At 41.4% G+C, this 13391-nt stretch overlaps 1 protein-coding gene across 1 annotated transcript in view; it reads left to right on the top strand.

The window, feature by feature from the left end:
- The first annotated feature begins 9512 nt into the window (after positions 1 to 9512).
- Positions 9513 to 13391, top strand: part of rapgefl1 (Rap guanine nucleotide exchange factor (GEF)-like 1) — a 56897-nt gene continuing 53018 nt past the window's right edge. Inside the window, exons 1-2 of the mRNA XM_049561554.1 lie at positions 9513 to 10614; positions 11777 to 12081. Of these exons, the coding sequence (XP_049417511.1) occupies positions 10412 to 10614; positions 11777 to 12081 (508 nt within the window). The 5' untranslated portion in view covers positions 9513 to 10411. The remainder of the gene's footprint in view (positions 10615 to 11776; positions 12082 to 13391) is intronic.

The following is a 13391-nucleotide window of genomic DNA, read 5'->3' as shown; positions in this document are numbered from 1 at the left end:
CATTATCGATGATGTAAGAGCCACTTGACCACTCGTACGTCAGTGTTTCTCTTTCTCTCTCACACACTCACTCACACACAAAATTTCTTTATCTTTGTCTTTATCCATTTCTGTCTGTCATTTATCTGTCTTTCTTCCCCTCTTTTTAGCTCCATCTCTTTTTCATGTTTGCCTTCCCTACTTTTTAGATTTCTTTTCTCCTCATTTCCTTCCTTTCTTCTGTCTATCTTTATGCAATATTTTCTTTCATATCTTCATGCCAGCAAACCGTGGCCAGAGATGTAATGTTCTCAGATTGTCAGTCTTCTGTAAGTGAAGACAGTTTGTCGCTGGAATCATACATGTCAATATAGTGATAACTTCCATTGTGCCAAAAATTACACTTAATGTGTTTTATTAAATTCAGAGTCTTGACTACATACCATATGTGGGTCTAGACAGACATGAATGTAAATTGCAACTTGACTCATTAGCGGAAGAATACTACCACAAGGCAGAAGTTCCAGTTGTCTTTTATCCTTTTTTTTGATTGTGTGATTTTTAAAAGTTCTTTATCACTTTTTCTTTCATCCTTTTTTCCTCAACTGTTTTTCAGTTTTCCTTTTTCTTTCCCTCTGTTGACGACCTTTATTCCTGTTTACCAGTTTCCTTCTTTCTTTCTTTCTTTCCCGTAATATTTCCTTCCTTTTTCCACCCATATTTCTTAATATCTGATTACTTTAGGTTTTTTTTATTTCTTCTCTCCCTTTCTGTCAGTCCTCTTTCTGTCTTTGTTATCTCTTTTTCCTCCCTTTATTAATTTCATTCTTGTCTTTTTCTTTCATTCCTTCCTTTCTTCTCTGTCTTTATATTTTCTGCCTTTTCTTTCTCTTTACATCAGTCCTCATATCACCTTTACTGCTCTCTGTTCTTTCCATCTCTTTCTTTGGTAACCTGTCCAGGTTTCAGTCGTCTTCTTGTGTTCATGAAACAAATTTGCTGATGTTTTGGGATCCAGCAGGACAAATGTGATGTTTGTATTTATGATCATAACCCTTAAAGCTATACTATGTATGATTTTTTTAAATCAATGTATAGACTGATACAGAAGTAATCCCTCTCAGTCATCACTGATGACCCACTACAAGTGTGTGGTGGTGTGTATATCTGCAGAGATTCGACCTCTGCTTGTATTTTCCTCTTATTTTGCTGTGTTTGAGATGTTTATGTTCACAGCCAGCAGGTGAGGTTGGGACTTTATAAAAAGGTGGCATCCAGGTGCCAGAATGTAAGCAGCATGCATCCAAGAGGAAGCCACGAACATCACAGACACATCTCCAAAAATAGGCAAATATAGTGAATCTGGGGTTAGCTTTGACTTTAGCTGGTAATACTGTGTTCAAACTGTGACCGACAAGTCCTGTGTAGAATATAGCTATTTCAAGAAATAGAAAATCGGTTAGTGATGACAGCTGCCACCATTTACTACCAGATCATTAAGAATTCAAATACTTTGCACCAAAATGTCAGCACTTTGACCTCAATCCATCTATAACACCACTAAATACCCATTTACATTGGCGTGGATGGATTACTGAATGGGACTACTGGGCACAGGCACAGGTGCCCAAAGTGTCAGGGGCCCCATGGCCTTCACCTGCAAAATGTCATCCAAGTTAGCACGTACCGACCAAGGCTATTCAACAAGAGATGGGATACACATTTTGATCCCATGGGAGCAATGAGGTATGACACGTGCAATTTAATCGGAGCTGAGATTTTGGAGAGTTACAGCAGACGGCACTAGATGGGAAGGGATGGTGTTCGCTCAGGTGCTCTTTGGGTGCATTTAGCCTGACACATCTTCTAATTTAACATTACCCTTGAATGGATGGTGGTTGATATACAATATGTTCAGACAGAAAGCTTTTGTTTATGATCTTTTATCAAGCCCCTTCTAGTAATTGTAATTCTCACTCATGTCTTTATTTTTCATGTAACAAATTGCGTATCAAGGCCGACTGCGTACACCTTAGTGAACCACATCAGTCATCCCCATGCTCTGTGATAGTGGGCCAGCTATTAAGCCTTTCAGCAAGTGCAAACCAGATTTTACTGCACGTGTCTGATCCCCAAATATGTGACGTAATATAACGCTGTGACTTCTCCTATTTTCAACCTCGTTGGTACCAACCAGAAAGAGACTCAAAATGACCGCCAAGAGATGCAAAGGAACTGCAAGGAGACACAGAATAACTACAAAAACAAGCAAAACAACCCCAATGAGACACAATATGACTACAAGGCAACACAAAATGACCATAAAAGATACAAAATTACCTCAATGAGAAACAAAATGAACACGAAGAGACACAAAACTGTAAAAAGATGCATGACGACTACAAAGAGATGCAAAACCAGCACAAAGTCTGTGTGTATTGCTGCTATGTGGTGTGGCCCTTTGCATATCTGTGCCCAGGGGCCCATTGTCTCATTATCTGCCCATTTACATTGGTTTTCATCTTCAAAAAGTGGTTTGGGTCTTTAGTTTTTCTGTAAAATGTACGACTCCCTGAGCAGATGAAAGTTATTTGCTCTAACTAATAATTGTTGTCAGGGTCAGAGAGATGGAGTCAAGACAAGGTTAGCTTATCTTAGCATAAAGACTGGAGACAGGGAAGCATCTAGCCTGGCTCTGTGTCACTGATTAACACTTTGGATGTCACCTTTGTCTAACACCTACTGCATATCTGACCTGCTAATTAAGCCAAAGTTAACACACTAATCTTCACCTATTATTTTTCAACCAAAAGCACCTGTTCATATTTAGTTTCATGACACATGTTCATTCATTGTGTAGCTATATGTGACATTTCCCCACAAGCTCCAGACAAACGAACCATCTACACTGTTAAACGTGAGTGTGTGTCTCCCAGTCTGAGTCACGTGACTGCTTTCTGCAGGGTGGGCTTCTGAGCGTGTGCAGAAGTGAGCTCCCATTCTGTCAGACTGCCGATGTCACACGCACACACGCACAGAGTCAACCTTGAGCCTGTTCACACACATGTTCACTGATGCATAGGACATAAACATACTATTCGAATCTAGACATGAATGTGCACACACTGACTGCATTATGTATCACACACACTGTCTTGTTGTCTTGTCAGTCTGACGCTGACCTCAGTTGTTCCTTAAATATGGTCATTGTGTTGGCTCCTTTCTGAGTTTTGGTGTTTCTGAAACGGTTTTACGCTGAACTCCAGATGAGTTCTGGCTCAGTCACAGTTTCAAAAACGTATGTTCTTGTGAAGTTGTTGTGATGTTTTTTCGGAAGAAGTATTTAGATCATTTATTGAGGAGTACTAATACCACAGTAGACAGATACTCTGTTACAAGTAGAAGTCCTGTAGTCAAAATCTTACTTAGAAGTAAGATAAAAGAACAAAAGTATTGGCATCAAAATATACTTTAAAAAGTGTAAGTACAAGTATGACTACTCTATGTAGAATGGCTCATTTCAGAATAATGTATATTATTGGATTATTGATGCATTAATGAGTTCATCACTTTAATGTAGCAGCGAGTAAAGGTGGAGCTCATTTTAATCACATTATATACTGCTAGGTAGCCTAATCTATAACGCCATTATTTTCGTCATTATATTTTTTATAATTTATTTGCTTATAATTATAATTTGTATTAATAATCTGAACCTGACAAATAACAAATGCCACAAATAAATGTAATGGAGTAAGAAATACAATGTTTGGGAGGTCTCATTTATCCAGTCATATGTTCAGTACTTCCTACACACATGCATTTTGGCTAAACGTTACGATATAAAACATTTCCACCAGGACTAATGTGCCCTGAGCATGTGGGTGCGTATGAGCTCCGCTTGGGCAGAATTCAAATGCAGTGCTACTGAAAATAAGACCATTTGGAATGACGTGTTTTAAATTGGAATATGTTAACAAAAAAATACAGGTATATGCACTTATGCGCTTAGTTTATACTGCATAAGTGGTATGAGAGTTTGTAAACAGATGTTTTATATACACTCACTGACCACTTTATTAGGTACACCTTGTTAGTACTGTATTGGACCCCTTTTGCCTTCAGAACTGCCTTAATTCTTGGTGGCATAGATTCAACAAGGTGCTGGAAACATTCCTCAGAGATTGTGGTCCATATTGACATGATAGCATCACACAGTTTCTGCAGATTTGTCAGCTGCACATCCATGATGTGAATCTCCTGTTCCACCACATCCCAAAGGTGCTCTATTGGATTGAGATCTGGTGACTGTGGAGGCCATTGGAGTACAGTGAACTCATTGTCATGTTCAAGAAACCAGTTTGAGATGATTTGAGCTGTGTGACATGGTGTGTTATCCTGCTGGAAGTAGCCATCAGAAGATGCGTACACTGTGGTCATAAAGGGATGGACACGGTCAGCAACAATACTCAGGTAGGCTGTGGTGTTTAAACCATGCTCAGTTGGTACTAATGGGCCCAAAGTGTGCCAAGAAAATATCCCCCACACCATTACACCACCACCACCAGCCTGAACCGTTGATACAAGGCAGGATGGATCCATGCTTTCATATTGTTTACGCCAAATTCTGACCCTACCATCTGAATGTGGCAGCAGAAATTGAGACTCATCAAACCGGGTAACATTTTTCCAATCTTCTATTGTCCAATTTTGCTGAGCCTGTGTGAATTGTAGCCTCAGTTTCCTGTTCTTAGCTGACAAGAGTGGCACCCAGTGTGGTCTACCATCTATCATCTTAATAAACCAGTCTGGCCATTCTCCTCTGACCTCTGGCATCAACAAGGCATGCTCACCCAGAGAACTGCTGCTCACTGGATATTTTCTCTTTCTCAGACCATCCTCTGTAAACCCTAGAGATGGTTTTGCATGAAAATCCCAGTAGATCAGCAGTTTCTGAAATACTCAGACCAGCCCGTCTGCCACCAACACCCATGTCACCTTCAAAGTCACTTAAATCACCTTTCTTCTCCATTCTGATGCACGGTGTGAACTTCAGCAGGTCATCTTGACCATGTCTACATGCCATGCATTGAGTTGCTGCCACAGGATTGGCTGATTAGCTAAGTGTGTTAAAGAGCACTTGAACAGGTGTACCTAATAAAGTGGCTGGTATGTGTAGTTTTGCTGTTGATAAGTCCTTGTTCACTTCAGTTCATTAAGAATGTTCGTCTTTTGTGGATTTTTCATCCACTGTACAAGCATGGGAAAAAAAGTTTTCTTCAGGATTTCAAGGTAACACAGTGAGTAACTGATATACAAAGTCATTCAGCGGGTAAATCCTTTAAATACGGTACTTTGGTAAATGAACTTAGTTATTTTCCACACCAGCTCGACCAGCTATCATCTCGAAACAACTTCTAATATTCACACAACAGAGGTGGATGAAAAGAGGCATGAATTCACACTTTCTTTTGACGATTTTGTGGAAATTCAATAAAATAAATGACAAATTTGGATGGAGACTTGGCAGAAACACTTTGTACAAACTACTTTAAACGCAAACATGTACTGGGGAATATTTTAGTAACAATACAACTAGGAGTACTACTACTACTCTTTCTGTCACACCAGTAAAATATCAGCTTGCAGTGTTTGTTCATAGATTTCTAGTAGAGTAGTTGTAGCTGCTGTCAGTGGCTGTGGTGTTTGTGTTTATAAAAGACAGGTCCTGACAACATTAATCATTAAATGTCAGTGTTAAATTCTTGGTCTGAGGTTATGGTGAAGATGGAGGCTGTTAGACATGTTGTGGTTATACGTCTCCAGAGAATGAATGTGAGTCCTCTCCTCCCTGTTTGCAGTCAGGTGATGGAGGTGGTGTCCGTTTACAGTAACATATTGCAAACTGAGGAAGATGAGTCAGTGTGCATGTTGAAATAAGATGTGTTTGTGTCTCCAGTTACAGTTTGGGGTTATGGATCTGTGACCATAAACGATCAGATTACAACACACACACACACAATGACTACGAACATACAGATCAATAAAGGGTCATGCGACTCTATTGGGTATCAATCCTCAGCAGATGTTTACATGTCGTTGTTGACACAAATACATACACACTTTATAAGAACCTTTACTGACATAATCCAATGCTCAAGTCCCTAATCGAGACCTGATCCCAACACTAACCCAAAAGCTGAGCGTAAAATGTCAAACAGCCTTGAATTAATGACGTCTGTGCAGAATGTTATCACTTAAAAATGTCCTTGTCCTTTTTTTTTTTTTTTTTTTTAAATATCTTCATGTTCCCAAATGGCTCTTCTTTAACAAAAATATCCCCGCTCTCCATTACTGTCCTCACATTCCAAAACTATCCCTACTTTTTTAAAAATGTCCTCACTTTCCAAAGATGATCTTGTTTTAAAAAGTCTATTTTTTTTTAACAAAAAGAAATCCTCTTTTTCCTAAAGTGCATCCAAGTCCCCAAAATGGTCCCACTTTCTAAAAATGTTAAAGCAACACAATGGAATTTTTGAGCCCTTAAAATATATATCCAGATCCTTGTGATCATCAACTTACAATAGGTTGGATGACTCCTCTGTCATTGCTTGAGAGCGTCTGTTTCACTTGCACTGGCACTATGCAGTTTCGGGGTTCGGGTAGGAACCAGGACACAAAAAAGACTACAAAATTTGGCTGCTTTACGGCATACGTCATATACCCCTCCTCTCTTTAGAGTAGCGTAGCCGAACCAAGGTGAACGAAGTTAGACGTGGTTGTTATGGCTGAAGCGATGAAGAAAAGGAAGAAGGTGAAGGTGTTGCCCGAGGAGACAAAGAAAAGAAAATGGGAGAGCGATAAATCAAGAGCACGAACAAGGATTAATATTGGCCCGGCTTTCACACGCTTGCGAGAGCTGAAAGAGGAGGGATGCCCGACTGATGGTGACCTGGCGCTGTTACTGCTGTTACCCTCTACTTAGGAGACTCACTGTCTGCAGGTCGGCTGCTAAGGTACATTTTAAGATAAAGTGTTAGCCTACATACAGACAGCTTTCATTTTAGTTTGTCTTTAACACTTTGCTGTTAGCACCGCGAGCGCGATGTGCTTGTGTCGACCACGATTGTAAATCATAATAGCGGTGAATGAGAGACTGCGGACAAAGCAGATTGAAATATGATGATCGCGCATTACACGGCCAGCTTCAGGAAATTCACCGGTATTGTTGGCTTGGCAACAAATGCATGCGCAAATATTTTTTGCAACAGTTGTAACAGACAATACCGTCTTTTCGCCTGTAGGGGGACCCCGTGAGTTAAAAAGTGCAATCCTCTATTGTGTTGCTTTAATACGTATGAAATTTTACTCATTTTCTGAAATGTCCCAATTTTGTGTATTCATATCCACACTCTCTAAAACTATCCATACTTTCTAAAAATGTCCCCATATTTTAAAATGTCCTCACTTTCCAAAGATGTTCTTACTTGTTTTAAAAAGTATATATTTTTTTTTAAAGAAGTCCTCCTCTTCCTAAAGTGCATCCAAGTCCCCAAAATGCCCCCACTTTCTAAAAATGTTCATGCCCAATGAAATTTTACTCATTTTCTGAAATGTCCCCATTTCTCATTACTATCCTCACTACAAAACCATCCATACTTTCTGAAAATGTCCCCACATTTCAAAACGTCCTCACTTAAGTCTCTTATTTTAGAGAAAAAGGTAATTTTCTTTTTTTTAATGACTTATTCATTTTAAATTTCCATATACAAAACAACAGTCAATATACAACTACAGCTCATGTATATCTCTGTACACCCTCCCCATCCTGTGTCAACCTGAGCACAAGAAAAACAGGGGTAAACAACCACTCAATAATGTCGCTTCATAGAGATAAATTTAAGAAAACAAATGAAATAACAAATATATTAATCCACAGAACAGATGAAAACTTTAAGAACATAAAATCTCCCTGAAAGTACCTGTGATTCATATGCCTCCATCTTCCCCTTATTCTTGGGCACTTATAAAGGCAATATGAAAAATGTCCCCATTTATTTAAAAAGTATACTAATTTCAGGAATCTTGAACTGCAGCTTCTTTTCTTCTGTCAGATTTCCAATGGTTTTACTTATGTGACTGTATCTAAATGATTGTTACTGGAGCCTCAGTCTGCTGTAATATGAAGGAAATAATTAACAAAATCTTACACTGGACTGATGTTTGTTTACAGATACTCAATTTTAAAACACTGACCAGGACCAGGAGCAAAAAACGCAATCCGGACTTTAAATGATATTAACAGATCAGTTTCCAATGCCAAACACTACTTCAGACAGAGGCTCGGGCCCCAACACCTTGAGGTCATGGCAGCAGATGAATGGCGGGACAGTTGGTCTCAGGATCTTGTCATAGTATTTCTGTGCATTCAAAATGCCCTGTTAAAAATGCACCTGTACTTGTGCGAAGCTTATGCCAGCCCACACCACGGGTACAGTGTAAACTGGGCTTCATCTGTGAAGAGAACTTTTCTCCAAAGTGCCAAATGCCATCAGCGATGAGCAGTTGCCCACTCAAGTCAGTTATAATGATGAACTGCTGTCAGGTCAAGACCGTGGTGAGAACAGTGAGCATGCAGATGAGCTTCCCTGAGACAGACAACGACAGTTTGTGCAAATATTCTTTGGCTGAGCAAACCAATTATTACATCAGGTGAGGACACTGCTGTAGAGGTCCTGAGCTGTTGTGGTTACACATGGTCTGTGGTTGTGAGGCCGGTTGGATGTACTGCCAAATTCATGGAAACGACATTGGAGACATTTTTGTGAAATGAACATTTAGTTCAAGGGCAACAATTCTGGTAGACATTCCTGCAATCAGCATGCCAGTGGCACGCTACCTCAAAAACATCTGTGACATTGTGTTATGCAGTTTTGAGTGGCCTTTTATTGTGACCATCCCGAGGCACACCTGTGTAGTAATGATGTCACACCTGTCAGGTGGATGGATTATGTTGGAAAAGGAGAAGTGCTCACACACAGATTTTCACATATTTGCGACCAAAATTTGTGTTACTGTGAAAAAGAGTTGAAAGTCTTAGACCTTTTATTTAAACTAAATGTGTTCAGTAGGCTCTATCTATCTATCTATCTATCTATCTTTTATAATAATTACTTTTTATACTTCAAGTACATTTAGTTTATAATACGTGTGTTCTTTTACCTAACCAAGATTTGAATACTTAACTAATGCAGTACTTGAGAGCTGGCTAAATCAGGGAACTAAATACTCTGCTGGATGAAATCAATCTTTTCTGTGATAAATGAGATCTCGCGGTGTTTTAGTCTCAGACCTGAATCACAGTAAATGTACTGATGAATATTACTGCTGCTTGTCGTCAGGGATATTTTCATTTCCATCAATTTTACAGCACTGGAAGTAAATGTGCATGCGCGCCCGTGCTGTCGGTGTGTCGGGAGCGCGCAACTGCAGCAGATCAGAGAGGGGGGGGGGGGGGGAGGGAAGGGGGAGTGTGAATGTTACGAGTCACTTCTCATTCCACTAATTTAGCAGAAAGGGAGGAGAGAGGGAGGTAGAGAGAGCCTGGCGGTGTATTGGAGAGCTGAGAGGGGACCGTGAGACGGACTGTCGAAGCCTCTGCAGTAAAAACACCAGCGCTGCTGAGAAAACCTACAACACCCAAACGCACCGGCCGGGCGAGTTTAATTCCTCCAGGTGTGTGAGGAGGAAAAACCGCGGACGCAGAGAAAAAAAATCCTGTAACGTCGACCATTCATCCGCCGTTTATCTCGGTGATATCAGCTGCTGCTCGTAGCCTACAACACGCACACAGTGTTCCGGTTCACCTCACCGAGGAGGCACCGGACAGCTGCAGAGGCACGAGGCGGAGAGGAACAGCTCTGTGTGGGGTTCATATTCTCGGGTTTTCCCACCCACGGACTGGGGCACTCGGTCCCGGAACCGTCGCTCGGTGTTTACGCGGCGGCTGCAGAGAGCGAGGAGCGGGGGGAGGAGGACGTGGTGAAGCCAGGGAGGAGCGGCCGAGGGCTGCGGCCACACGGAGCAGGTTTCTGCCAGAATTTCTTTGGCGAAAAGGGGTTTATATCACGGTGCGGCGATATCCAGGATAGAGGAGCAGGACTCCGCCGCCCACCTCCACCAACACTCTCCTCCACCTCTGTAAATGGGTTAAAAATCGATTTGTTCTTCCAGAGCAGCCGTGCAGAGCCTCGGAGGGTCCGTTCACACCTGCTAACACCTGCACAGCCCGACCTGCGGGGGCTTATGATGTAGCCCCCACCTCTGCTCCGTTTCTCTGCATCACCATCCTTTAAAACATCCACCTCCACCCACCAGTGTATCCCTGCCCCCCCACCCCCCATCTCTCCTCCACCCCACCCAGCGTCCCACCATGCCGGCGGGGATGAAACCGCTCGAGAAGTTCCTGAAGAAGCAGACCACGGCTCTGACCCGGGCCGGGGGCTTTGTTGGCGGGGTGGCGGACAAGGCCAGCGGGGGGACGGGGGCGTCCCGCAGGAGGGCCAGCCTGTCCCGGGTCGTTCCCTTCTTCAGGGAGACGTCACCGGAGAGCGGCCAGGCTCGGGAGGTGTTCAGGTGAATGGTCATTTTTAAATGATGGAGTCACTCTTAAATGAAAACGTGACACAGGATGGAGAACATAGATACATGTCTTTAACCGGGCATGGCCGGATTAACTCGTGAACGGGCCAGGGGTCAAAAATGAGCACAGGGGGCCCCAGTTGGCCCCTGGATTGTTGTATCTAAGTTACACATAGATGCATATTTAGAAATCTGCACCTCAGGGACCTGGATTCTGCTGGTAATATAAAGATGGTGTGTTCAAGCTACTACAGAGTGTTATGGTCTTTGGTCACATAGGTTTGGTCTCCTGGAGCTTCACCTAAAAACTTAAGGGTGAAATTGAAAGTTACATTTTTAACTTGTTATCCAGCATTTTTTATTTCCATATTTTTGATCAACCAACATTTTAATTCAATATGTCCAAAGACTGCATACTCCATTCTGCTCTACTTCTTCATTGGAACATTAAGTGTTCAGAAATACTGGATTTAAATGTTGGTTTTGTCTTTTGCAAAAATATTTTATCAACCCACAGGAAGTACTTTTGAAGATGCAACTCATTGCTCGATAACAAGTCAACCAAACTAACAGTCTATGCAGCCATGTTAGCAGGCTGTTCTAAGACACAGCATGTGTTGAGCTAAGTGGGGCAGTTACTGGTTTTGTGGTCCAGATTTAACCAATTTGCTGCACTTTGTTTTCGGCCTTGTATTAAAGGAGGTACTTCAGTTATTTAGTAATGCATGTCCATAACAAAGTTTGGGAACTCAGATTTTAAAGAACGCTCCAGCAGTGGTTGAGATATTCTGACATTTAGGCCCTAAACACTCCGACAGTTTCCCATAAATTATCAGCAAAACTTGGCTGCAACTTACAGCAGTTTTCTCGATCAACTGATTAAATGGTTGGTCAATAAAATGTCAAAACAATTTCCTGAAGTCAAAGGTCATCTCTTCAAAGGTTTTGTCCGACAGTCAGATGCCCCAAAATATGCAGAGAAAGAAAAGAAGTCTGAGACATTGCAGTTGTAATTTTCATGAGCATGATAACAGGAAGTGGATTAGGAGGTGTGAAAACATTTAGATATTTTTTCCATCTTTTAATAATTTTGTTAGTAAAACATTCATGAAACATTAATTGCATACAAACTTTTAAACCTTTGATCCCTTCACAGCCCCGACAGTGAGGACCCCCCCTCCTGGCCCTCAGCCACGGGGCCCGGTCTGGTCACCGTGCCCAACAGCGCTAACAGCTCCGGTTCTGGTTCTGGAGGAGGAGACGTCCGCAGCCCGTCTCTGTCCAGCGACGAGCAGAGCTCTGAGGCCAGCCTGATCACAGAAACCAGCGTGGGAGGAGTAGGAGGAGTAGGAGTAGGCGTTGGAGGAGGAGGGGGGACGCCTCTTCCACCTGACACACCGGACAACCTGACCCTCGCTGTGCTGGACAGTGCGGCGGGAAAACGCACCGCAGTCTGCACAGGTAAGACCGGCAGCTTTTTTTACTGTATTTCTGAGGATGTCCAACTTGGCTGTTGGAGGACGTGAAGCTCACTAAGTATCCTCCTGATGAAGCACTCTGGTGTGATCTTTTGTCTTTTTACTTCATCACTTCTACATGAAAAGTGTATCTGCTGCTAGTGACCAACGTATGCGCTCGCTTCAGCAAATATCTGATTAGTTTGACAAAATAATGTTCTGCGTAAAGGAGTGACAGAGCTGATGGAATTCATTATTTTTATATAAAGCTGTTGTCCTAAATCCTCAATACAGTTCTTGTCTGACTATACTCCTCAGCAGTCATGGAAATAAACTAAAGCACTGTACTTTAATAGGTATTTGTACCCTACGTGAGTGTTTTCATTGTCTGCTACTTTGTACTTTACTACATCTCAGAGGGACATATTCTACTCTTTGCTGCACTACATGTATTTTTAAACTCTAGTTACTTTCCAGATTCAGATGAATAATACAAAAAAGAATATAGATAAAAAATATATAAATGAATTTACAGTAGCTCCACCTTTACCAGCTGCAACATTAAAGTGATGAACACATGAATGCATAAATAATTATAATCCAATAAAATGGATTATAATTATTAATGCAGTTTGGCTGAAGCTGTGTTTGTTCCCAAACTCCAGATCCAGGCTTACAGCAGGTTTACATCCTCAGGCTCTGTGCTTTCCTATAAAAGGGGGCGTTGACTCTCCCACTGCACAAAATGGACCAATTGCGTGCCGCCCACATCAGCCTATGGAGAATATGAAAAAAATATTACAGCAAAAAGCAACACTGCTGCTGACAAGAGAGGAATGCTGGCAGAAAATTACCAATAAAATTAACAAGTTAGTATATTTATTTTTCCACCGTTTATTTCTAACGGGACAGCTGCATGTTCTTCACCTCTCAAATTTGATGCAGCAGATTTAAACATTGTACACGAACTGCATTTCAGTCTGACACTGTCTATAATGGAGACGTGAAAATCACTTAAGGTTTCAGCCAAATCAGAGTGAAATAAATGTTACTGACTGAATATTTTCTGTGACAAATACAATTAGACAAATCAATTTTCTAATTTGTGTTCTGTTAGCCACAAAATACAAGCAGTTTAAAAGGGACTTCAGAAAATCAGGACCAAGTAGCCAGAGAGATGTTAATTTTTAACAGGTGGGACTGATTGATTGAACAATTAATATTCAATATTTCATTTTGAGATGTAAGTGGTTATGTTTTCTGGAAAGATGCTCGGTGTCTGGTCTTGTTTTGGCATCGCCGCAGTCTCAAAAC

The sequence above is a fragment of the Epinephelus fuscoguttatus genome, linkage group LG19, assembly GCF_011397635.1.
Source record: "Epinephelus fuscoguttatus linkage group LG19, E.fuscoguttatus.final_Chr_v1".
Lineage (NCBI taxonomy): Eukaryota > Metazoa > Chordata > Actinopteri > Perciformes > Serranidae > Epinephelus > Epinephelus fuscoguttatus.
Note: the sequence above shows the minus strand (reverse complement) of the source record. Positions and strands in the feature narration are given on the sequence as shown.